The 26,637-nt window shown below is 39.7% G+C and overlaps 1 protein-coding gene across 4 annotated transcripts in view; it reads right to left on the reverse strand.

Annotated features, from left to right (window-relative positions):
• Positions 1 to 1,066: 1,066 nt before the first annotated feature.
• Positions 1,067 to 26,637, reverse strand: part of LOC105380972 (integrin alpha-PS2) — a 76,929-nt gene continuing 51,358 nt past the window's right edge. Inside the window, exons 4-26 of one of the 4 annotated variants that reach the window (XM_048623563.1) lie at positions 21,149 to 21,275; positions 20,216 to 20,236; positions 19,489 to 19,550; positions 14,208 to 14,256; positions 13,973 to 14,038; positions 12,761 to 12,936; positions 12,286 to 12,492; positions 12,035 to 12,134; positions 11,662 to 11,905; positions 10,934 to 11,100; positions 10,296 to 10,441; positions 9,850 to 10,043; positions 9,370 to 9,625; positions 8,263 to 8,420; positions 7,717 to 7,898; positions 7,243 to 7,377; positions 6,924 to 6,989; positions 6,091 to 6,844; positions 5,485 to 5,948; positions 5,094 to 5,211; positions 4,636 to 4,750; positions 3,841 to 4,071; positions 1,067 to 3,557 (exon numbers count right to left, since the gene is read on the reverse strand). In XM_048623563.1, the coding sequence (XP_048479520.1) occupies positions 3,480 to 3,557; positions 3,841 to 4,071; positions 4,636 to 4,750; positions 5,094 to 5,211; positions 5,485 to 5,948; positions 6,091 to 6,844; positions 6,924 to 6,989; positions 7,243 to 7,377; positions 7,717 to 7,898; positions 8,263 to 8,420; positions 9,370 to 9,625; positions 9,850 to 10,043; positions 10,296 to 10,441; positions 10,934 to 11,100; positions 11,662 to 11,905; positions 12,035 to 12,134; positions 12,286 to 12,492; positions 12,761 to 12,936; positions 13,973 to 14,038; positions 14,208 to 14,256; positions 19,489 to 19,550; positions 20,216 to 20,236; positions 21,149 to 21,275 (4,116 nt within the window). In that variant the 3' untranslated portion in view covers positions 1,067 to 3,479. The remainder of the gene's footprint in view (positions 3,558 to 3,840; positions 4,072 to 4,635; positions 4,751 to 5,093; positions 5,212 to 5,484; positions 5,949 to 6,090; positions 6,845 to 6,923; positions 6,990 to 7,242; positions 7,378 to 7,716; positions 7,899 to 8,262; positions 8,421 to 9,369; positions 9,626 to 9,849; positions 10,044 to 10,295; positions 10,442 to 10,933; positions 11,101 to 11,661; positions 11,906 to 12,034; positions 12,135 to 12,285; positions 12,493 to 12,760; positions 12,937 to 13,972; positions 14,039 to 14,207; positions 14,257 to 19,488; positions 19,551 to 20,215; positions 20,237 to 21,148; positions 21,276 to 26,637) is intronic. The other 3 variants (XM_048623565.1, XM_048623564.1, XM_048623566.1) reach the window with 3 other exon arrangements.

A 26,637-nucleotide genomic window follows, 5' to 3' on the forward strand; every position in this document is an offset into this window, starting at 1 on the left:
GGACACGTATAAAAGAAACCGTTTTATTCCACATTTATTTTTGATAGTTTTCCTATTCGCTCGAAATTTGAATCTTTGATGTGCTTTTATGAGGTGGCTGATTTCTTTTGTTTCTTTGATTTGCTGTTGTTTTCCGTCGCTTAGATATTATTGTTTATTACTTTTCATAGTTTTTATATGTTTCTCATAGTGCCTGCCTGTGCAATGTTTATAAATATGTATAGTTATATCCAAGGAACATAATTCTCTGTTATATCTTATACACAGGGATCTGATGGTGTAATCAGGTAACCGAAGGAGCATCAGACTTGCCGCGTGCGACAGACTGAGGCGAAGTGATTTACGAACATTCCTCACCGTCGTAGCGTCAACATAATAACTACCTTCTCTTATAAAATCCTGAAAACTGCCGTTACCACCGAACGGCTGAGCACTGAGTATACGTACCTTCAACTCATGCATTCGAGTTGTTCGACGATAAAATTCGAATCTGTATACAAATATAATCATAAAAACCAAATACATAGACAAGAGCCCACTTTAAACCACTTGCTCATGCACACAGATTCTTGGTTACGATTTTTGCTAGAACTCTGAAACTTGTAGATGATTACCTTGTTTTGCTACCCCTACCTCTATGCAAGGGTTAATTTAATTTCTGAATGAGCCGGCACGGCGCAGTCTATCTCCGAAGTCAATTCCAACTCCCCGTGCCATAGCAATTGTCTACTAATAGATCGTATTAATATGTAGTTAACCAAATCAAATCTTGCATAATAAGTGTTGAGGAGCGATTATTGCATAGAGGGATAGGGTCGCATCGCCATCATAATCAGCCAGGTAGATTGGGTTGGCATATTTGAAGGCAGAAAACTTATATTTGGAATATGGAAAATGAATAATAAATCTCACGAAATCTAAAAAAAGACATTTTGAACACAGCAGTTTTCATTTTGAGACATCGAAATAAAAATATCATAACGCGGGCAGGGCCTTCAGTAGTGTTGTAGGTACTTACTTACCTAGTGACCAGATAATAAGCAGTAAGTAAAATAAAAGGCCAAGATTGTAATTAAAACAAAAATTTATTGTAAGTTTTTTGGTAAATGCAAAAAGTTACCGAGTAAGACAACCGAATATGATTTTGTTACCTTGTTTAGTTGACCTTAGAAAGTTCTATATTATTTTCTAAAACAAATATACGCTTCTCTTGTTGATTTAAAAATTGGCGTGATATTTTTTCCAAAGTTAGGTAGGTATCCTGAAGCACATTTTTGTATTTATGTTCAACTTTAAGTACAAAATTGCATTTAACAGACCATAATACAGCTATAGAGCTCCAGAACTGCACAGTACCTAACTGTACGGAAGTGTACAGTTTACAGACTTGTTTTACCTACGTGTAAGTAATTTTTGTGGTAATATCGTTAAAAATGTTTGCTTAGTGCCTCCCACTGCATAAGCTCGTCTATTTGAAAATTTGCAATGTAATGCTGAAAGCTGTTACACTTATAATTTTTTTTTGTGTATCTAAAAGCGAAACCAAATAAGTATGTGTATTGCTTGAAACAATATTTTAATCCAAAACTACTTATAAATTTTCTAGTTTTTTGTTTAGGAAGGTAGGTTCATTTATATAATTGTAAATAAGGCACGCACTAATCTATCACAAAAACGATGTAAGTCATTATTTAATTACTGAGTTCAAAAAAGTCTACTAAACATACCTAAACTATACAACACACATAAAGTTTTTGTGATAAATTAGGTGGAAATAAATTTAAGTAGTCTAAATTACATAATATTTACATTATTTTGAAGAACAACTGGCAGTTAAAAGGCACAATATTTTTACCTAATATTATAGCAGCCATAACTCCCATTTAGGTATTATATTACAAGGCACACAGTGAATATTGTATCATAATTTAAAAGATTCCATAAATGGAATTTAAACTTCACTGAAAGCTTATTTGAAAAGCACCATGTTTATAATCCATTAGCGTGCAAGTCATATTATTATAAAGAAATTCGGTAAGTATATGAAGCTGTTTTATTTACTTAATTTTATTTCAAAATAACGATGGCTTAATAAATAGTATTATCTCAGTAATTGAGAAGCAGAAGACTAAATTATTAATTATAGTGCGTAGAAACCTAGGTCGCTAATATTAATTTACATCACAATTCATCATTTCCCATACATTAAGACATATTTTACACAAACTCTTGTTATCACACTTTCCACCAACATTTCTTACATAAGTATTTATTTTACATACATGTATATAAGTTCGAAATTCGCTAGTCCTAATATGGCATACCGAAATATATAATGTTTTATTTATTTTTTATATCGTGACTAGTAAAATAATTATTAAAAAATATACAATATGTCTAATCTTATGCAACTCGGTTTCAATTAGAATATTTTAAAGGCACATTTTAGTCAGTGATATCTCATACACGTCTAAAATAGAGAGTAGCTAGAAAACAATAATGTAACACTATATCGAACTAACAATCGACTGTTTGCTTTAGTTTTTCTCTTGCTAAGTACATCGAATATCCTTGCTACATGTTTTTTAAACTGGGTTGTTTTTACCTTTAGAAAATTTTGCTACCAGTTTAAATACGATACACAATAATAACAATACTATCGGTAATTAGTATCTATTAATTACAAAAGCCTGTGAAACATCAATATGATATTTACATCAAAGAATGGGGACCTTCTCATGTGTAAACAAGAGATTATTAGCATTTGTCTTGATTAGATCCCCTTGTTTTTACCTATGTATGTATCTACCAAAAATAAAGACGTGTAAAGTCACATATTTTCTACACAAAGACAGCGGCAGTGGTGTTGGTTCAATAAGAAAAAAATAAATAAGTTCTTGTTCATTGATATTTCCTCTTCTATGGATAAAGCTAGGTTTACCAAAATCTAATTCTATGACATTTCTACGAAACTTTCATAGCTAAACATGATTTTCTGCTGAGCTATCTGAATACATCAATGAGGTTTTATTTATACACTTTACAAAACTACTAGTAGGTATTACTTTGTTTCCTTTGCTTTGTTTCCTACTCTCTTTCCAAAACCTCACACAACACTCGATGAAACGAAACGAAAATTGTGTAAACTTTAAAGTCATCAACGAGTAGGTACACTCAGCTTTATACCCTGATTACGCCTACCGAGTAGAGCGGCCGAGACAGTATCCCCAGCCAAGCACAGTCAATTACTAGCCGCTCGGCCTCGAATACTGTCTCGCCACTCTACTCAATCTTTGCAACAAGGGTATCACTACAAAATGTCCAAGAACTCACTCCTCACTGAACTCGAGCACGACCGCCACGTGTCCCCGTCAGTAGCGCTCGAAGCTGCTGGAGTCGCGGCTGGTGACGTCACTGGCGGCGTCCGTGGCCGAGCTGGTGACGTCACTAGTGCCGTCACTGGTGCCCGGGGCGGGGTATCAGAGGTGCTCGTCGCGCCCGTTGAGGGGCTGGCGCTCCGTGTGGTCGGACGGCCGGTTGCGCTTGAAGAAGCCGCACTGGGGAATAGGCGAGTGATTGGTTAGAACGTTTGTTGGATGAGATATGATGATACAGCATCTACTGTTGCTGATGAAGGTATTGTGTGTGATATTGTGTTCTTTGGAAGAAGACTGTCGGCAGAATATTATACGGCCTGATACCTGATGATAAAGTAACCCACCAATCTCTTTCGCAACTTTATAAACCTAACTTCTAAAGCTAAAGTTATCTTCCCTTCAGCTTTCCGAACATTCACAAGTCACTTGTCAATAAAATCTGACAAGCCAACACAAAACTCACCTTATAAAGCGCAAATATCAGCAGCAGAAGCAACAGCGCGCCCACCACAGCCGCCAGGATGATGACCCAGTAGGGGATGTACCCCGAAGACAGGGCCTCCAGCTGTGGGGTCACCAGCGTCTGGGCCTCGGCCGTCTGCCAGCTCTGGTCTGATGGCTTGTCCACGATGGGGAGCTTTGTCACGCGAGTGGTCGCTAGCGTGGACAGTTTTACTGTCTTCTCTTTGGATATCTGGAAGTTTGGGAGAACGTTAGGAGGGATTGTTCCTGTCTAAGTTGGGTCACTAAACCTTAAAAAGGGCATATATACCTTAAAAATCACTTTCCAATAAGTCTAGTGAGGTACAGAAAACTTTATAAAAATCTGGACATCAGTATGTAAAATTTTACAGAAAACTTTATAAAAATCTGGACATCAGTAACTATTTAATTTTTTATTATTTTAAAACAAGGCAAGATTCTTGCCCCCTTATTCATAGAGAAGTTACAGAACGTTTTAACTAATAAACTGTTTTGTCCCTCTCCGACAAAGAACAATTTGTTCTTTGACAGAGAGGGACAAAACAGTTTATTAGTTAAAACGTATTGTAACTTTTCTATGAATAAGGGGGTTGGACTTTTTAGCGTAGTGTTGCACTCTTTGACAAGTTACCCACGTTGCACGATAGGAAAGCTACATATAGTTACTTCCAGTCCAATGCTCCTGATTACATTAAAATCACGTGATGATCGTCATACATTTCTTGGGATCTGTACTCATGCTGTACTGTACCGTGTCTACTGTCTATGTACTGACCTCATACATGACAGAAGCGTTGATCCTGGACCGCAGCGCCAGCCAGATCTCCTGCCCCTTGAGCAGGCGGCCCGTCGTGCAGCGGATCACCTCGCAGCGGTACTTCTCCTCGCATCTGGTAATATAAATAAATGCATGGTAAAGGGATATGTTCATGAAGTATAAAAGTTTCTATGTTATCTATACCTAAGTATGGTTCTTCCTTCGGTGGATCCAACATAGCATATAGTATAGGTACCATAGCATATTCACAAAAAAACTGTCTATGACTATGCTTATTAAACGATAATGCCCTCCTACCAGCAACAAAGTTTTGAAATTCAATTCAAATTAGGTAAGTGTGGAGTTCATGATAATCTTCTCAAAGGAACTTATCACTTCTCTAACGACTCCTCGTCTACAGTCTTCAATCAACTTTCATCCTTTCTAATTCCACAACAGTGTTAAGTAACCCTCACCTCTCCAGCATGAGCTTGAGCTGCGGGTCGACGGCGTCGTCGCGGCGGCGGCGCGTGCTCTCGCGCCGGGACTGCGCCGTGCCGTAGCCGGACTCCGCGTGAGCCGAGTAGGAGCCTCCTGAGGGGAACAGGTATGTTGTCATGTAGTATACCTACTCATTTCTGTGCTTACGTCATTCTACGGAAGACATAAATGGTCCTGGGAGGGAATTTCAATTTCAACTCCTTATTTATGTTCTGAGTTACATAATAATATTATGGCTGATGATGATTACGATGATGATGATGATGAGACATTATGCATATTGTAAGATTTAAATTACATAAAACCATCAGCACTCGGTAGCAGTTTCATCTTAACAAAAGAATATTATATACGAGGACTACTAACCTGACCGACTAGAACTGGAGTACGAGTATCCTCCACCGCCTCCTCCACTGGAGTACGTGGAGCCAGCGCTCTGCCTCACGCCCCCTCCCGCCGCCCCTTCCCGGTACCCACCCCCGCTGCTGTACCCGACCCCACTCCCACTTCCACTGCCCCCATGAGTACTGGCCCCAGAAACATCAGCCACGCCATATTTAAACTCGTTGTTAGACCCCTGAGCAGCATATGCCCCAAAGCCTCCAATCTCATCGTCTTCCTCGCCAACGTAAGTGACTTTAGAGCCTCCCCTTTGGTAGGTGCTGCCGGCTTTCATGACGTCTCTGTTGACGGACTCCTCTGTGGACCAGGTCTGTCCCGGAGCCGCGTGGTTGGACGCGTAGGAGTGGGACCACTGGCCCTGGCTGCTCCTGCCTGAAGCGGCGGCCGCGGCGCCGCCGTGCGATTGACGGCTCACGTCGGCTCCAAATCTGTCAAGAAAGATATTACGATCATTAGGTAAATACTTTTTGTATTGAGGCTACCGAAAATGATGATTAATTTCGTTGTTCTATAAAATGTTTGATCTTTAATGAAATATCTTAATATCACATTTAACAGTGTGAAACTTACCGATTCCTGAACGAACTGCCAGCTTCACCCTCCCGTCCTAACGATCCATATTCAGTACTGGTTTCAGTTTCAGAGATGACATTTCCACTGGCATCGTACATCACTGTCTTATTCCAAGCCCTGGTGATGGTACTGCCGGTCACTCCCTGGCTGTTCCCTTGACCAGCCACGTTGGCATTCGCCACAGCTGTAGCCAAGTTCCTTCTGATTGCCTCTTCTTCTTCATGAGAGAACCCTTGGCCGTATTCATCGCGCCTCGACCCTTGCGAACCGCTGCCGTAAACCTGGCCACGGCTACCGTAAGACTGGGAACCAGCAACATTTGCCTGACCACTGCCGTAGCTCTGAGATCCCGCTCCGTAACTTTGAGACCCGTAAGACTGGGCGCCACCTGCGTAACTTTGAGAACCTTCTCCGTAGCTTCGGGAACCACTTCCGTAATTCTGGGAGCCCGATGAGGCAAATTGGTTCCTATTGGCGGTTTGGCTGGTGGAGTATTGGGTTCTTGCGCCACCTGATTGGCTTCCCGCATAATTGGCTCCACCGCTGGCAAATTGGTTGGTGTTTCCAGAGTATTGGTTTCCAGATCCGGCAAATTGCGATCCAGATCCTGCGGCGTAGTTGTTACCACCGGACGCGAACTGGTTACTTCCTGATGCGTAATGGTGGCTGCTACCTCCGAATTGGCTGCTTCCGGCGGCAAATTGGTTGCCACTGGCAACGTTTTGACTGTTGCTGCCTTGTTCCAAGTATGCTGTAATAAAATACAATAATTAGTGGAATGTTCCCTTATATTGAAATTGCTCAACACATTAGGTATTAATTCAACTTACTCTGTCCGTAATATCCTCCACCACGACTGATCTGAATTCCATGGTAAAATTCGCTGTTGGCCATTGCTGAAACAATAAATAAGGTTTAAGTTCCTCATCTGGTGATTTCAAAGATTGCTGATGATGATGACCATTTATGAAAACAATGCCGCTGACAAAGTTTCTTCTTGGTGTGCGATGTCGGTGATAAACCCTGGAGCTATATCTGTGGTTAAAGGATTTGCCAGACCAGATAAGCGTCTATTGCTGACTGCCCTGGCTGGCCTGGACGTATACAATAAGGAACTTTCATGCACCACTAAGAAGATGATTTACCAACCTTGCCTCTCCTTCACAAGTGGGCTGTTGTAGGGGTTATGCACAAACATGTTGTCGGGGTTGACGTGGCGCGCCACGTCACACTGCATGTCGCCGATCCACTCCGGCTGCACCAGCATGTACATCAGGTTCTCGCCTGAAAGGAGGGAGTATTGGATTGAATATAACGTCTATGGATTGGACATCTAGTGAGATATTGATGGACTTTATTGCGAAGGCATCCAAGCACAAATGCATACAAATTATGTGTTCTGGCTATAAATAGAACCTTTTACGTTTTAGCCAGTGTACCTACCTATTAACAGCTGTACCATTTGGTCATTAAACCAATCCGTAACTTAAAACACTTTTTTATAAAACCCCTAGATCTCTTGTGAGAGTCTCTGAGTTAAATTTCTGCACCCTACTTTTCATCCAGAATAATTGGAGCAAATACATTCATAATTATCTAACAGTTTCGAATGAGTAAACTCACCAGTATGCGTCTGATAAGGCCACATGATGTACAGCTCAGCCGCCTCCACGGCGAAGGGTCCCTCGTTCTTGATGTTGTACTTGTGTATCAACTGCGGGCCGAGACGGATGTCCTCCGTGACTTGCTCGTCTCCGCGGGCGTAGAGCGACGCGTTGTAGTGGAGCTCTGGAGGGTCTGAGGTGCTGGAAGGAGGAGGAAGGATTAATTAAATAAGATTTTGTGAATTTCTCTTGTACGGTTCATATTATTCAAATAGATCCCGGTCGTTTGGAATTCTTTGACAATCTCCTCATATCTTAAAAAATATTCATAGCGTAGTTTTCGCATTTTATTTTTTGGCAAGGTATTGGAAAATATTGCTTTGCTCTAATTTATCTTAGAGTTTCTTTGTCATTTCTTTTACGCTCAGAGCATTTAACCGCTTAACCGCTTGTATGAGAAAAAATTAGCAGACACAATTTAAATCTGCAGACATAAGTTTTTTTTTAATAATTCGCGCTTATGCCGCTTTCTCAATTTCATCAACTCACCGCAGTAAAAACTTACCCAATAATAGACAAATGCGCCTTAATAACCACCCCAATATGCAGCGGCTGCTCGTTGTCGTAGTCGGAGTCTCGCTCGGGGTTGGTGCTGTTGGCCACCATGTGGAAGTCCAGCGACTGCACCTGCGCGTCCACCTCCAGGATCACGCGGAACTTCACCTGGGGGTGGAGGAAGGAGGTTTTGAATTTGCTGCTTTAGTAAAAGTATGTACCTATATTGTTTATTGCAGACTTCAGGGGATTCCAAGGCGGAGCTTTCTTCTAGGAAAACCTGAAGGTCTAACACGGGGCGCAAGACGAGCAAGCCAACATCATATCGCGCGGCTTCGAGAGCAAGTGCGATGACTTGACGTGCACGTCTTGCCCCCTTATGTCGTAAACTAGATACCTATCAATAGATCAGAGGTTTGGAAAACATAGTACCTAAGTTATTTAGGATTACCGATAGTTCAATGGTTGATGGCCGCGTTCATTACTATCAATTTACAGGCATGGCCACGCCCACCCATGCAAGATACCTAGTGTCATCATCATCACGACCCATTACGTCCCCACTGCTGGGGCACGGGTCTCCTTCCAATGAAGGAAGGGTTTAGGCCTAGTCCACCACGCTGGCCAAGTGCGGGTTGGTGGACCCCAACACAAGCAAGCTTGTGCTGAGAGAGTTGTCGGGTAAGTGGGCAACCCGACTGTCAGATGTTTTCAAGCCGCCCGAAGGCCTCTGACTAGGCTTAACGACTGCTGCCGAAGCAGCAACCGGGACCCACGGCTTAACGTGCCGTCCGAAGCACGGAAGCGTCCAGAAAAGCACCACTTGAAATTGGTCACCCATCCAATGGCTGACCGTGTCAGTTGTTGCTTAACCTCAGCGATCAGTTACGATCACTGAGGCCCGCTCGACTACGGACGCTTCTATACCGTGTACCTAGGTACCTATACGTGATACCTAGTGTATTGAAAATAAATTACTCAAATTATACAGGGTGTTGCAAAATTGGTATACTAAGCCGAAACCTACATGTGCAGCATGGTATATCTAAGCCCGGATCTGAAATCAGAATTTGGAAATTCGCGAAAAAAAAATTGACCCTGTATAAAAGACACTTACCGCCTGACCACTAGCCATAGGGTTGCCCAAATCACACTTGAGCGTGCTGTTCCCCTTAGGTTCCTTGTTACTAATCGAGCAGTAGATCGGCACAGCATCTTCAACATCCTTATCCAGTCTCTCCATTTTAGCATAGGTGACTCCAGCAGGGATCTGCAGGTAGTAGGCAGCTTCGAAGGCGTCTTCGCCTGAGTTGTCGACTGACACGTCTATGTTTACGTTTTCACTTGATCCCAGGACGTAGTTGAAGTTTGGCCTGCAAAGGATAAGGGAAAGGGTTGTTACAGTGATATTTATTGCTGTCTTTACATCTACTAATGACGTTAGTCGTGAGATATGGTTTCTAATGGGCTTTAAAGGGTATTGATCGAATTTCAAAAGAATAAATAGTACATATTGTTTTGGCGATTTCTCGAAAGAGTTTAGCAGTGGACGATTCGACAGTACCGAGTCTAGACTGGTGATAAAATAGCAACTCACGTGGTAGCAGCCATCCTCAAATCCGGAATGCACACATTATCTGGGCCGCAGTTCTTCTGTATATTCAGCGAGTCCGTGTACACGTTGGTCTTAGTCTGGTCGAGCACGGGAGGGATGACGTCACCGGAGTACTGTGTCACCAGCTCGTATGTCATGGCCACCTCGATGGGTGTCAGCTTGTCGCGGATGTCCTCCTGGAGATGGCAGATGGTTTAGGGTTAATTTTGGTAGTAATAGAATGTGTGGTAAATTCAGATGTAGGATGGGCTTGATGCGTTGGATCATTTCAGCATGCTACGAGTTCCATAAGCCATTAATTGAAATGCTAAATTTAATTTAATTAATGCATTATGAAAACTATAGACCGCATCCAGTGGCGCGCTTTGGGAGAAACCTACGTCCAGCAGTACACTGCTATAGGCTGAAGATAATAATAGGCTACTAACATCCAAGAACACGGTTTGGTCGCGGCACTCCTGCCTGCCCTGCGCCAGGTAGATGTCCTCGCTGTAGGTGGTCTGTCTCGTCTCCAGCAGGAACAGCCGCTTGCTGCTCTTCTGCTTCGAGTCCAGGTCGAGGGTCACGCGGAAGTCTGTGAAGGAGGTGGGGAAATGGTTATTGGCTGCTTGGGTTTGTTTTTGGTTTATGTTTTCTTTGAGTATCTGTGAACATCATTGTATTATCCTTAAATATAGGGTTTCGTTATTTCCTTGTATTTCTTTACAATGTACCATACGTCTTTGATTACCTTGTACTTTTGCAGAAGCAGGTAGGTATGTACTATGTAGGTAGAAACTTCTTATTTAGAATTTCCAAGTAACATTGTTGTACATAAGTTTATAGGTAAGTTATCAATTACACCGATACGATTTTGAATTCAGTGCTGCTAATTACGATCTAACATCAAATGGTGATATGTACAAAATTTCACGATCAATTTTAACACATTTATTTCCAATTCGCTACTTCCATCACTCACCAAAGTAGCAGATATATCCCTCCGCTTGGAAAAAACAAAAGTTAGTAAAGATAACAAGCTTAATTTACTGTGAATACACTCTAATAATAAGTTGCAATGACTTACTTATTTGCTTGTTAACATTGATCCCGTCATACGTGAGACAGAACATGAGCTGAGCGCAGACGACTTCGGTTCCATCGGCCAACTTGCACTTCTTTTCTGTCAGTGAGATCAGTTTCGTATCACCCATGAACCTAACTTCAGCCATAACCTTGACCACGGGTCGGGACCTGAAATGGAAATGTTACGAATGCTGTAGATACGTTATTTATGAACAAAATAGGTCCAAAAAGCTATCCTTGGGGTACTCTTCAACATTTAATACCATAAATAAATAAATAAATAAATAATAAATAAATAATTATAACAAAAAAAAATCAATAAACTGTCTTTTAATGATTCTCTCTCTCTCTCTCTCAGCCTTCCGTAGTCCACTGTTGGACATAGGCCTCTCCTAACGATCGCCACCCCAAACGGTCACCCGCCATCTGCATCCAGCGGCTTCCCGCTACCTTCCGCAGATCATCAGACCAACGGGTTGGGGGGCGACCGACACGCCGTTTGCCGACACGGGGTCTCCACTCCAGAACCTTTCTACTCCAGCGGTCGTCGGCTCTGCGGGCTACGTGGCCAGCCCATTGCCATTTCAGCGTGCTAATCCTTTTGGCTATGTCGGTAACTTTTAATGATTTTAATGATTAACATTTACTATTTGGAACTAACTCATATTATACGATACGCCCCCAGTGCGAGTAAAAAACTAGTACGCCTAACAATGTCAAAAGCCTTACCTAAAATACACAGCGCTGTCAGACTTGTACGCTCCAACCACTAGATCAGTATAATTGTTCCCATCGAGGTCGATGCCCCCGGACAGGGAGAAGCCGAAGGTGGAGAGGAAGGGGGGTCCCGTGGAGACCTCCTCGGCGGTGATCAGCTGGGAGTGCTGCTTGCGGAGCCCGAGCTCGCTGCCGTGGTAGATGTACACCACGCCGCGACCCTCGGCGCCACCGTAGGGAGCCCCTACTGCTATGTCTGGAAATTTATGCAATAATTTGCCATCAGAGTTGTTTGGCTTGCAGGGAATTAGAAGGAGACTGTAAATACGAAATATATGCTAGCCATGAAATGCGTGCAAAAAGAAAATGTAGTCAAAATTATTACCTCCAAATCCATCCAAGTTGATGTCTCCTAGAGAGGCAACCGATAAACCGAATCGGCCTTTCGATACTTCTCCGTTACGCCAGTGACTCTTTTCGTAAGCCTGAAACAGTTTAACGACCATTGATAAAGAGGGCTCACAAAAATTGTTATAAGAGTTAAATATAGAGGCTAGTGACTTATTGCATAATTGATTCTAGATAAAAATTAAATAGTATGAGATACAGTATGATGAAAAATATGAAGATACGAACCTGATCCCTGCCTTGGTAGATGACATAAACTCGTCCGTGCTCATAGCCTTCAACCTTCGTCCGTGTGAACATCGGAGAGCCAACGATGACGTCATCGAAGCCGTCACCATCGATGTCTCCTGACGCCAGGCTGTACCCGAAGTACGCTCCGATTTGAGGACCACTGATGTTCCTGATGTTTTGGAGATCCCACGTGTAAAGTACCACCTGTAATAAAATATAATGATTGTAGTGAGAGGATTAACCAGTCAAGCATAAGTTGCAAAAGTCGTAAGTCGCTGACTGTCCATGACCGGACACATACATCACAATTGATTCTTCACTCAAGGAAGCTAATTTCGTGAACTTCCATGCTCCAGACTCTCGACAAAATTACACGAGATGGCGCGATATGAGAGTGTAGAGGCCAGTATAGTTAATAGTTTGGCGAGACCCAAGGCAAAACCTTTCGTAGAGAGATGGGGGCTGAACTTACCAAGCCCCTGAGGTCCTGTCCTCGCGGCACGCCGACGGCGACGCCCTGCATGCCCTGGCCGGCGAAGTCCCCCGTCGCCACCGAGTAGCCCATGTACGAGTCATCGTACTTGGGGCTCGCTTCGGGCGTAGACGTCAGAATCAAGTTCCTCTCCAAACTCTGAGAGTGCAGCTGACCTACAAAGTAAAATGTTTTACTCAAAATATCCGAGGATAAGATCGAGAAACACGAAGAAGGATGGTTTGGCTGACAATGAATGTGAAATTGGTTGTGAGGCGATGATAAAAGACACGTTTCGTGTTTTTGCAATGAAAAGCTTTCATTGGACAGCCAAACATCAATCATGCTGATAGAAACACATTTGATGAAGTTTACAACTGAAGGCCGGGGGTCGGGACAGTCTGGATCCGATAAACATTTAATTAAGTAGGTATTCTTCACAACAACCACTAAAATATTCTCCAAAGCGATTAAGGATTTATAAATTTTGTTAAATCTTGTCACCAAATCCATGTTATAGCAACCGGTCAAATAGTTTTAAAAGCCAATAAAACGAAATCAAATTTAATTAGTACCATTTTAAAGCATGGCCACTTTTTTGTGTTATGTTTAAAGCGTTAATAATGAATGTTGAATATTGTCGTGAGATGTCCTTACATATTATTATTATAATAGCCCGATATATCGTTAATCACCGGGTACCGACCGATATAAGTAATAAGGAGATGAAATCACCAAGATTCACATCAGCTATGTAAGTATTCCTATGTAAGTAGGTATTCGTAGTTAGCAAACTATTGATTTAACACAGGTACCTAATGTACCAAACATGTAACAATAAATAACAAAACTTTTAAATTTACAACTACGTCATCTAAATTAGCACATTGTCTGTGTAGAACAGACTATCTATCATTATGTTTTTTTTATTCTTGCTTCATTAGTTAGCAGTTTAGCACGTCTGTAAACATATTTATCTACAATATCATTCTAAGGTAACCATGTATTTGATATAACCCCATATTCGCGTAGATGAGGAGTAATGATGGAGATGGATCGCAGAGCATGGGGCTACATGACACAGGAGGATACAGGGACAGTTCTACTAAATGTTTTAGGCGATGTAGAATTAGGCGCTCTTAAGCCTTTCGCTATGTTATTCAGGTTAACAAGTTAAGTGGTCAATCGGCGTTACTGTTTCATTTCGTTTACCTTCTTCTGGTATTTTCGGCATAAAGTAGAGGAATCTTTCGTTTGAATCTATCGAAAACGTTCGTCCTGTGGATGTGTATTAAACATTTGAGAAACAGTTTTTATCAGTGCAGTGCAAAGTTACAAAATCTCTTGTTTTCATCCAAATTTCAGTTGCGTCTTCAAAGTGTGGCAACTTATATGGTGAACAGACAAGAGTTTTTGTTAATTAATAATTTATGTTAAGTCATTTTACCTTGCCAGTAGAAGCTCCCTGGTGCACCTAAGAATAACCTCTGGCCATCCTGAAACGAAAAATATAAATTATAAATATTTAAACTCAATCCGATCTGTGGAATACATAAAGGTACCCAAAGGTTATAAGTATGTACAATGTACATGTATCTGAGTGTGCAAATAAAGAAGAGACATAAAGTTAGCAAATTACTAGAAATGCAAACACTTTATGAACAGTGAAAAGGCAGCAGCGCACACGATAATTGTCATAGCCATACACAATTGACCTCACATTCCGTCCAATTCCTTACTAAAAGCTATAGGGAATCATAAAATCAACTGGTCAAAACAATTTTATAGGCCGTGATTTGAAGTGTAACAATTTTTATGGAGGCACTTCCATGTTATAGCCCCGAGAGTGCCGAGTTGAGATATCCTGTCGTAATTACAATGAAGGATAGATAAGAACGAAATTGCTCTTTAAGTGCGTGGGCCTTTTAAATTGAGTTGGTTCTTTACAAGTTTACATGAAAAATGCACCTCACAGGAGGTACTTTTACACACGATTATGTAATATACCTAATGCGATATAAAATACATATACTAGGTAGGTACCTAGATTTTTTTTATTTTGAGATGACTTGTTTTGCTGTTAGCCTGTTGGCTTTTACAGCTTTGCCTTCGGCTGAGGGGAACAGGTAGTCCCAGCCTCAGGAGGTACCTAGATGGCTAGCTAGCCTATCTCAATATAGTTAAATTGATTTACGCAAGTTTTACAAAAACACGACACATTATTACCACAGAACGGAGCATCACCAATCACCATCCCTTTTTTGTGGAAAATGACAACTGGTAGATATCTCGTTGGGACGAATGTTAAGAGGTATTGACAGACGACGACACATGCTGGGTCCTGATAAAAACCAGCCGCCTCGTGTGAACCGACAGATAATTCTCCTCAACTGCATGTAAAAGGATGATTTACCAATGCCACAAAAAATAACACTTTTGGGGGACACGTATCGGTTTCGTGTTTACAGATGTAAGCTCTTTGAAGTGCAGTAAGTAATTTGTGTAGATATATTTATCTTCTGTTTAAAACCAAATGAAAAACTCACTATAGAATATATTTATGTTTAAATACAGACGAATTGAGAACCTCTGCCTTTTTTCGAAGTCGGTTAAAAATATAGATTTCTTCAGAAAGTTAGCTTATATAGATTCGGCTTTAACTCCGAATTAACGCTGCCGCTCGCTGGTCAGCAGAGTTGTGATTTATAGACACTAAATAAGGAAAGAAAGTGTACACCGACCATTCATGGCTCAAGCCTTAAAGCTAGACAACAATGAAGTGATCAGCATGGCGGCTATGGGGGGATTATTCAGCTGTATCAATTGCGATATCGTAAACGCCTAATTTGGATGTGGACGTAGTGGAAAACAGATTTACAGATTAGGGCTGGTACAAATGAATGTCTGTAGCATAAAGGAAAAAAATAAACGCCACAATAATTCAATAAGTACCCTATTAAAATAATCAAACTATACTCTACTTACAAAATGTGGGAAAAATATGTAATAGTTGAGATTGGAACGTCTTTGGTGGCACCCCTAAGAGAGCCTATAGGCATATAAAGGCTAAATCCTAGCCTACCTCAATAAAAGCTCGTCCAGATTGAACAAGACAATGGCTGGCGCCGAGTGGCGAGTGTGCATGTAAGTATGCGCCTGCGCACCGCACCCGCCCTTTTATAGCGCGACATGGCAGCACGAACCACGGTTCGGCAGTGTCATGTCAAGGAGGGCGGGTAGGTACGACTACGTATCTCATGTGAAGTTACATATAAGTACCTAGGTACATACATACGTAGTGTTAAAAGTAAAAAATATATATGATATTGTTATACTACAACTAACTTAAAAAAAACAATTTTTAAGACCTATAAATGTGATGGTGCTGATTTAAAATTTTATGTTTGGAAATGGCAATATAGTGTTATACCCAGTTATACCGGAGAGGTTTATGTCATCTGATTATCTCGTCTTATCTAAGAACCTGTCGTTCCAAGAAGAAGTAAGAACACCCGCATAGATAACGAATTCAAGCTTAGAGTTACGACCCATAGAACACAAGAACCATTGAACAAGACCAATGAATATTCACTATATTAACACCGAAACAATAATTTCTACTTTACATATGCAAAACCGATGGCACTTTAAACCAATTCTTTTATTCAATTATTCATGGCGACCTGCGCATCATAAATAACACGATAAATGGTAGTAAAGGATTTCTTATTTTCCTAATGTGCAGACTCCAAGTGGATAAAACAATCATCATAGACTTTACATGGCTTAAACTTTAGTTATTGTGTAAAAAGATGGTGATGACGTTAATCGTGAAGATTAGCTGACAACCATAAAATACCAACGTCATTTTGAATTATGCCATTGTAACTTTACCGCGAAAAAAACACTCCAATACCAATACCCTTTGAAAAGCACGGCAAAACTAAATGTAAATCTGGGTACACGGTCCAAATAAAATAAATCTTTTGCCGGACAAATATCTAAATACGGCAGTTCTGTTAAACAAATGCGCGGTGTCCTGCGCATGCGCTTCCCGCCGCCATTGTCTGCAAATGGCCGCCGTTTAAGGAGTACGTCCTGAAACCATGTTTGTAAGAACGATAAGAATGTCCCCAGCGCTATAAGATACGATGACAAAATGTCTTGCTAATATAATCTTAGGCCAGCATAATCGAGCCGGTAAAGGCTGATTGAAATTGCTCTATGGAAGTATTTATACAGACAAATAATGCGCTATGCCGCGTAAGCTTTCCATATTTTATGAGTTGCAAAAGCAAAAATAAAGAAAATTTATCAACAGGTTCTTGATTTTAGATGTTAAATTTTATCTGGCTCGTTTCAGAGGTCTTGATTTACTCCCAGAAGGGAGAACACTCCCTAGGTATCCCATATCACAAAGTGCCCATTAACATTCAACATGGTGTAATGAATGCCCACGAGTTTGCACCTAGCATTCAATACGGAACCTCTAAACCATGTATTTAACAACCATCACTTTCAATTTTCAACCTTAAATCTTGTACAAAAAGGGTATATAGAGGATGTTACCATCCTTATCGACAGTACTGAATTAAATACTGCAGTAGAGTTATTGGGTGCTGAATAAGATGTGTGGTAGAGAATTTCCAATTGTTATGTGCTTCGGGCTTGTTCAACAAATCGCTGGTGTCTATAATATAATTCACAGAATAAGTTTCTAGTTGTGTAGAATTTCTGCTAACTTTGCGAGAAAACCATGATGACATTAAAGAAGAGTTTCTGAATTTCCATTCCTTATGTTTGAAACATGGAAATTACGTTTTCCTTTTTACATTTTGGATACCGTGTGGCAATAACTTTTGCGGTGCTGAATCTTTAAAGATTCTATAAGTCCGTTTATCTGTCTTACCCATTGAGAGCAGTAGTAAATAGAGCAAGCTCCGTGCATAATACAGGGTGTGGCACAAGTAGTAAGTCATTCCGATGAACTTTTGTTCTATGACTTGTGGAAATTCGTGAAAAAATACAGAGTCTTCCCCGTTCAGGCTTTTCACATACCCCTTCTAACACCCTGTATAAGAGGAAACATTAGAAACAAACGCAGGGCAGTCCGCGTGACCGGTGCAGCCTGTCGTCGAGGATGCGATCTCAGATAACCGCAGACACGATCCGGCCTGCCGCCCGCGATACCATAACTCCCAGATTCAGCTTTAATAGCAGTTAGGTTACCGAGCAGGGGGTATATAGAAGGGTATGGCAATAATAATGTTGAAAAATATATTATTTTATCTTGTCTGCTGATTAGATTTGGATCATGGATAGTGAAAGAAGTGATAAAAACTAGAGGGATTTCATTAGAATTACAAAATGTTTTAAAAGTTATGCAATTGATTGATAATTTACTACATAGAAGATTTATCTAACCAGCTGCAGCTGGCAGGCACTACAATGGTTTATAACTACTTTTGGAATTAAAAAGGAACTTCCAACACCTGTCTATATACTCGTACATATTTCTGAATCGTGTGGTCTTTAGCCTTAATCTGCTTAGTAGTATCCTCACGTACAGAGCCGGCGAGCCCAATGTTTGCACCAGATAGCATTCACGATTTATCACAACACAACATTATAAACATCCAGTTCCTACATCTTTAAATCTCCACTCCACTACGAATCCTACATTACATTCGTCGAAAAAGATTTTATCAAAATCAAAGTTATCGCGCGCTTTTTGTTTCTTTAATGTTTTTTTTATAAAAAAAGGCAACGGTTTGTTAATGCTTCTGGTTTCTGGGTAGGGTTTTCATGGTGTCATTTTTATTGTTGCGATGTGTGATACCGGGAATTAATAGCTTAGTTTAGTTTGTGCGTGCCTTGATATTTAATTAAGTTGCCGATAGTAAAGGCATTAATTTGGCGACGAAATCTGATTTTGTGTCTGTAATCATCCTGGAATACCATGAGAAGCATACCTACAAAATATGTATGATAAAAGCTTGACTCATCTTTAATTTATTACCTACGAGCAAAAACATTGTATTCGGAGCGAATAAGCATTTAAAGCCATATAAAAAAGAACAACGCCCGCATCCAAATACGGTGACAGCAATAAAAGAATTCGCAATATTGATTACTATTACAAAATAGGAGAGAGCCACCATTTTTTGTGTGGAACAATAAAAGTTTTAATAATTCATGAACGCGTCGAGAAGCGCGGGCCATGCGCGTCACGCGCGCGATGCCACCACGATAATAACTGAACGTAGCGAAAATAGTACCATTCCCACGATCGTAAAATCACGATGTTTTACATGCTCCGGATAGGTTTAGTTCTTGTTGGGAATCTACGCCTTCCTTTCAGTGTGGAAATGCAGCGGCTGCCGGCCGCCATCTTCGTTTTAGTTCTGGGACTTTTGCAAAGAGATACGAACGCTGTCTTATTTTTAAAAGATTATCCAACAGCTTGTAAGTACCTACACGATTAGTCGTCCTCATCATGCTTTTATAGGCAATCATGGTCGAGAGGCCGCAGCATTGAAAGGTACCATAATTATCTCTCATTAACTGCAATCAGTCACAAAATAACGTCTCGACACCACATCAAAGATCCCACGAAGACGAATTATATTCAATTCACCCAAAATTTGAGGGAAATAAATTAATGTCGTAAAATTCGGCGAATTTTATACGTAATTAGCGTAACGAAAAGGATAATTTAGTGAAGTTACCTTTGATATGGCGGCGCCGAAACCGGCCTGGCACACGCCTGTCTTGCGCTGGCCGTGGCTCGCTGAAAAAAATACAGAATACTTTTTAATTGCACAATTTTATAAATGGCCAGTAATTTCATTTGTAATGTTGTATAATAAATGGAGTGCGACAGTTATTTCGTAAGTCTGAAATTAATGAAAAAGAAAGTGAAGATTTGTTTAGGTTTCGTGAAAGTTTTTTTTTGTTTCATGATGTAATTATTTTGTATGTATAGATGTTGAAGAATGTGGTCGATCTCATCACATACACAATGATAACTAAGTATACACATAGACACAGCTACACAGTCATGCAACGGTACAAATACATACATACATTTATAATACATCTAAATAGTCTTATTTACCTAATAAATAGCTTATTTTGGTTTTATTTCTTTTGCTAACGTCTGAAAAGAATATTAATAATATGCGAAACATCAAAAAGTAAATTAAAATGCATGTAAAACTCGTAGAGTTTGATGCAGTGATGTGGAGCAAGTTAAGGCGAATTTATAGTTGAGTAGAGAACTCATAATTGGGTACTTTATGAAAAAAATACACCTCGAGCTTTTCTTAGTCGCCTTAACTAGCTTGAAATAGAAAATTATTCAAATTATAAGATGACCTAGAAAGGTGAAAATACATTGCGCGTTTAGTGCATTATAACATCGAACTATACCTTCGGAGACCGTAATGGACTAACCTTCGTCCATGGAGCGGAACCCTAAACAAAGCACATAATATAATAGCTTAAATACATTCAAAATATCGTTGTATAGGTTTAATTTTAAATAATATATTAAGCACATTAAATATAAAAAGTGGATAAAATATACTGATTGGGAAAATCTGAAAGTGTAACCAGTAACCACAGGAACACGTAAAGTACATTAAACAGTGACACAGCTTGGTTATACTTATACCTATTATACACCGTTAATTATAATACTCAAAAAAGTACATAAATAAGCAATTTCTTTAGATTATATTATTATTATTCAATTAACTATCTTATATACCTTATATGAATAGTTTGTAGTCATGTAAAATGTTACGCATAATTTAAATGTGGCAACATTGAGTCGGCACGTCAAGTCTGGCGTCGTCACGGCAATTTTCCCGCGCTAAGCGATTACCGCCGGAAGTAACCCACAGCTTTTCGCGCGCTTTGCGGCGGCGGCCATCTTGCTTTCAAGGTTTAAAACTCTTTTGCCAAGCACTAAAAGACCGCACGGGGCTTTTTGTTGGGGCTTTCACATTATGTTACTAGTGAAACAATCAAAATATCTTCCGCCCTTTTCTCTTGGGTAAATGAAGTTACGGGTCAAAAGTGGTAGAACAAAAGTTGTTTGGAGTGACTCCGTGAGTTAACCCTTTTCAGCTAATATACAGTTCATCTATAAAGTCATGAAAATAAAGAGTGCGATTTTGCAATCTTGAGTTGAGACTTTTTTATCATAGTCCATTACTTATTTTAAAATAAGATACCGATTTATAATCCTTGTTGAACAGATTTGAGCTTCAATAAAGGCAATAGATCCATTTGCGTTTTCATGACTTTATAGATGGACCGTATCTTCTCATCATGAAAAACTCACTAATTTATAAAAGAACTATGTCAAAGGCAGAAACTTACAAGTCCTACACGGAGAGAACTCGTTCACATCGGAGGCGGCGGAGGAGCGCGCCACGAAGCACGAGCCCACCGGGTCGCGCTGATTCTGCTTCGCCGACACGTAGGACACGTAGCGAGGGGCGCACGCCTGTGGGAGAGGAGCACGGTTAGAGATGGGGTGCACGGAAGGAGCATTGGAGAGCGATGTATAAATTGTAACTATGGGCGAGTACGTTCGGAATGTATATGTGTAGAGGAGCAGGGTTGGAGTGAGATTGGGGTGAACGGAAGGACCATCAGTGAGCGACTTATAAGTATTGTACTTATGGATGAGTACGTTCGGAATGTATAGAGGAGCAGGGTTACATCGGGGTGCCTCTACGGGGTGGTTACTGATGAGGGTGCACGAAAGCAGTCGCCGACTGATAACTGCTGTACCACGACGGGTACCACGATGACAAACCAGGGTTTGGCTCTGATTAAGATGCGCCAAGTGAAGGAGGGAGGGGAGATAGGTGGTGAAGAATAACGTCTGTAGCTGAAAGCTCATGAGGGGACAAGAAGAAAAATCACTGAACTAGACATTCTAAAGCTAAATAGGTATATACGTCTAGATTAAAATATTTTTGTACGAATGTAATATGTGTTATTAATAAAAAATAGTTAAGAAAAAATTATAATCCTGTTTAAATATCAACATCCATTTGTAATAAATCTATACAGATTCATAGTAAACTATCAAAACAATGTTTCCTAATTCCTGCTAAGTTACCGAGCGGATGTTATGTTATTTAGTGAATGTTTATATTAGCACAGAAATAGCGCGAACTGTTCATAAACCAAAAATAACATGGTGTATGAACTTGACTCTCTGCAGTTTATCTACTAGCTATAGTTGGACTTATAGGGCTGACAACAATAATAATAAGTAGAAAAAAAATATAATTAATTTTAATATTTTTTTCTGGAAGTGCAGGAGACAGAGTCCTTTGCGAATTTTTCAGAAAAAAATGTTATATTACTGACTTATCTAATGAGAATTTAAAATTAGTCTAAGTAAAAGTAGGTACTTGGTACGGATAGCTATACATATAGCATAATTTACAACTAAACTATTAAATTCATATTTTTTGGGAATCATTTTACTGGGTTGGGCTGCGGGCCCAAACCTAGCTTTTTTTAAGAGTAATAATTAACTTTTTTTATGTTTAAGTAAATCAATTTGGTACAACCCTACCCCATCTACGAAATGGGTAATCGAAAGAAAACACCTCCCATATGTGCTGGTGTTGTGCGAGTAGTGTGAAAGTTAATAACGCCGGCACGAGCCCACAGGCCATGGACACAGCCATCAGCTAGCCACACCGTGGTGGGGCTATTCTGCTAACGTACTGTTATGGGTTCCGCTCATCTGGCATAATCTTTATTGACCAAAACTCATTTCGCATAACTCGTATGGTCTAAACTTTTTTGGCCGAACCATCACTTTGCCAAGACTTATGTGGCATAAGGCTCGTTTCGTCTAAAACTCTTTAGGCACAATCTTTAAACACCTACGTTTCGTTTGCTCAAATTTATGTTCGTCTATACCTATGTATAATCTTGTTTCTCCTAATTTTATCTTAATAAATAATATATTAAGTATGTAGTAAATGTACTAATTGTGGTATTTTTCTCCTACATCCCGAAAATCACGATATTGTATGATCAAAAAATCGAAAGTTAACGACCAATATAATTATTACAAACCCCATGAGATCGAAACCTAAAAATAGGTGCGACGACGAGCAAAGCGAGGAGGAGCGTGTTAGGTGCACATGTTCATCAAAACCAAAGCGGAGCGCAGCGAAGCGGAGCGGAGCGTTTTCCAAACAGCGGAAACAATACAAGGCACCAGTTTACTCTATGTAGGGAGACGCTCCGTCAAAGTTAAAGCCAAACGAATATTATTACTTTGTATAAACCTATGCCATAGCATTATTAGGCTATTCAAGATTTGGCCATACCATTATTAGGCTAAACAATGTTATGCGAAATAACTTTTTACTAAACGAGATTTATGCCATACGATTTTCGGCGTAACGAGACTTTGACCAAACGTTACTATGCAATACGAGATTAGGCAAAAAAATCTTATGCCAAAAAAGGTAGAACCATGATTTTTTTAAGACATCGTTACGTCTAAAAAGCTAGCTATTTTAATATGAAAATATATAATAAAGATTTCAGAATGAGATACCGCCGCCAACAACCTTAATCTGAGTGTCCATTGAGTAGTGGACTCGGTCTCCACCGGGACATCTGGCGGAAACCAACGTCTTTGTTATGACTGCGCACGCGCCGACTGTGCCGCGGCGTTTGACGCACAGCCGCAGAGCAGAGGCTGACAACGACAACTTTGCAACAGGTTAAATATGGGAGAATAATTTTTATCCAACTGGCAGCCCTAAATGAATAAAAAAAAGTAACAAGTCAGTGTAATAAACTTTATTTGGTATTGGCACTTCTGTTGCAAAGTTAGCGTTGTCAGACTCTAGTAATGTTTCTTGCCCCCCGCTTACAGCAAGTGCTGCGTTGTATGTAAGTTCTTAGGCACCGTACAGTCATTATTTCTGAAGACTATTTTAACAAGGACCTTTTTACTGATGGACTTTTGTTTTTATATGTACTGACTGTCCCGTACTATTCGTATCTTCATAATAGAAGAAGAAGAAGGCTGGAGTTAACTCACGAAAGTTGGGAATTCTGTAAATATATATTGCTTAACACATTGTAAGATAAATTACTCGAAAGTATTAAAGTGAGTACAGTATGTATACACAGTGTGATTCAGAGCCAAAAGTGAATCATCACAACATCACACATCGAAGCCTTTAAAAACAAACCAGCCTTTGTCACTCAGTAAACGATTCCACTTCCAAAACGAACTAAAATTGGACAAAGAAGTTACGTCATCGTTATTTATTAATACTTAAGTACTAATAAGATTTTAACAATGAATCTTCATACCACTTTGGTATTTATTGCATTTTTACGTATGGACGTTTTGATTTTGCCAAGAATTCGGTTTAAGTATAAGTGTATACTTGTGTGAATCAGAATTTACTCCTATGAATATGAATTACAAACACAACTTGGCATGAATTCCACTCAGTGCAGGTTTCCATTGTGAAAATAACAAATATCAAATATTTATTAGAGTTGCATTATTATTTATTAGTTGCGTAGATTTTAATCTCTTACTCCAGTGTATCACAAATAAAACTACTTCATTGAATTACTGATATCCTCTTCCAGGATACACAAACATCACGTATGTATAGAAGCAAGCAGTAATCTCTGGAGCTAGTGTGAAGAGTACAAGATATCGTAAGTGAAATGCAGTGTAGTGTACGAGCGATTTACCGTAGGTTTAGGTTGTATGTTGTGTACCGACACGGACACAAGCAAAGGCTAAATCAGACGAAAACTGTAATTTAGAGGAGACGCAGAGCGGAGAGCTTACGAGAAATTTCGAAAATGTTGTTAAAAAATACTTAAGGGTCTAAAAAAAGTTGTTGCTTTTGCCTTTTTGAAAGAGTAAGAACGGCTGCTAGAACATTTAGTATGATGTATGTAATAATTAATACACCTTTCGCAGCTACTTGCGTATTTAAAATTGTAAGCATTCGGATGACGTAAGTTAAGTCATTCATCATTACACATTTCAAACGAAAAAAAACTTTTTTCAACATTGCGGCTAACACAATAGCCTCTCTGTATGCACATTGCACAAACAGATACACAGTCCAACAAGTTTGTTTACAGCATTTGATTGTCGCTCGTTAACTGTCGGTCGAACGACTGTTTAACTGCATCGTTATTGCGACACAACCACCGACACTGATGGCCGATATCGGGTGACTATCGATTGTGTTGTGATGATATTTTATTGCCGTATCGGTTATCTTAATAGAAACTTAAATTCGGGTGACTATCAAGTAGTATGATCTCTGATGGTTTTTTATAGTCATCGTGCTAATCTCAAGTTAAAATTATAATAAAATCTATCAAAAAGCTTGCTTCTACTCGTAACTATACCCATAAAATAACAACAAATAATACTGCAGATGGTGCAATTTACAACATACCTACATAGGTACAGCTGTAGTATAATCGGATACCATATCTTGATGCGTTACCACTGAAGTAGCTTTTCCTCATTTCACTGATGCGCGATTTCCAAACGCTCGCTGACCCGATTCCGCGCGTATTTCCATCATCACCGCAGCCGTCTCTGGTTATTTCTGAACGGCAATATGGGTTAAGCGCAGATTGTTTCATGTCAATGCTTTCGAGTTTCAGGGGGGTCACTCTATACATATGACGAAAAACTAAGTTTCGCAGGCGCTGCTGCGCGAGTCACGACTCTATCTCGTTGTAGTTATTTAAACGTGCCGATTGTATTTTTGTTGGTACACTCTGTGTGTTGCAAAAAGGGTATACTAAGCCGAAAGGGGGTGACTTAGGGAGTCATTCTGAAAAAAATATTCGTTCTGTATAGTAAAAAGTCACGTCACCAATAAAGTTTCTATAGAAAAGGAATTTTTATTTTCGTGAATTTTTAAAACTTTTGGAACAAAAGTTCGGCTTAGTATACCCTTTTTACAACAACCTGTAGATAGAGTAACCCTCCAGTTTCGGTACTCGGGCCAAATGCATCGAGTTGCACAACACAACATACTTACTCATTTCTTCTCATCTATCATCACGATTTCATGTTCCTATTGAGATTGCATCTTTGATCATTTTCTTTTTATGGTTCCGGAATTGAATCTTGAGTGCTATCTATATTATGTGTTTGCATTGCAATAGGCATTCATACATTATCCAGCTAGGTAGTTATAGTTTCGCAACATACAATAGTATCTTGAGACCATTTATATTTATACCATTAATGTGATTGTTTGCCTATAAGTCAAACCTAGGCCAAGTTACAACACACGAGAAAAGGTAGACTTGCCTAGATTTACATCAAACCGCATAATTTATGTCTGAGCATAACTTATGGGAGCCTTTGTGCATTATTTACGACACAAATGTGCACGGCAGTGACAGACAGACAGACAATCTAAACAACGTTTACTTATGTTTAGTTAGAGTAAACAAAACCACGACTAATTTATAACTTTTTTATAAATTGTAAATACGGGTTCCGCTCATCTGGCATAATCTTTATTGACCAAAACTCATTTCGCATAACTCGTATGGTCTAAACTTTTTTGGCCGAACCATCACTTTGCCAAGACTTATGTGGCATAAGGCTCATACATTTTTTGATCATACAATATCGTGATTTTCGGGATGTAGGAGAAAAATACCACAATTTGTACATTTACTACATACTTAATATATTATTTTTTTTTTTTTTTTTTTTTTTTTTTTAACTGAGTTACTATATTTATTCATGCAAGACCAAATTAAAATTAACAATTCCATATAAAAAATCCACCACAGGTTTCGTCATTAAA

The sequence above is a fragment of the Plutella xylostella genome, chromosome 10 (assembly GCF_932276165.1).
Source record: "Plutella xylostella chromosome 10, ilPluXylo3.1, whole genome shotgun sequence".
In the NCBI taxonomy this organism is placed as follows: domain Eukaryota; kingdom Metazoa; phylum Arthropoda; class Insecta; order Lepidoptera; family Plutellidae; genus Plutella; species Plutella xylostella.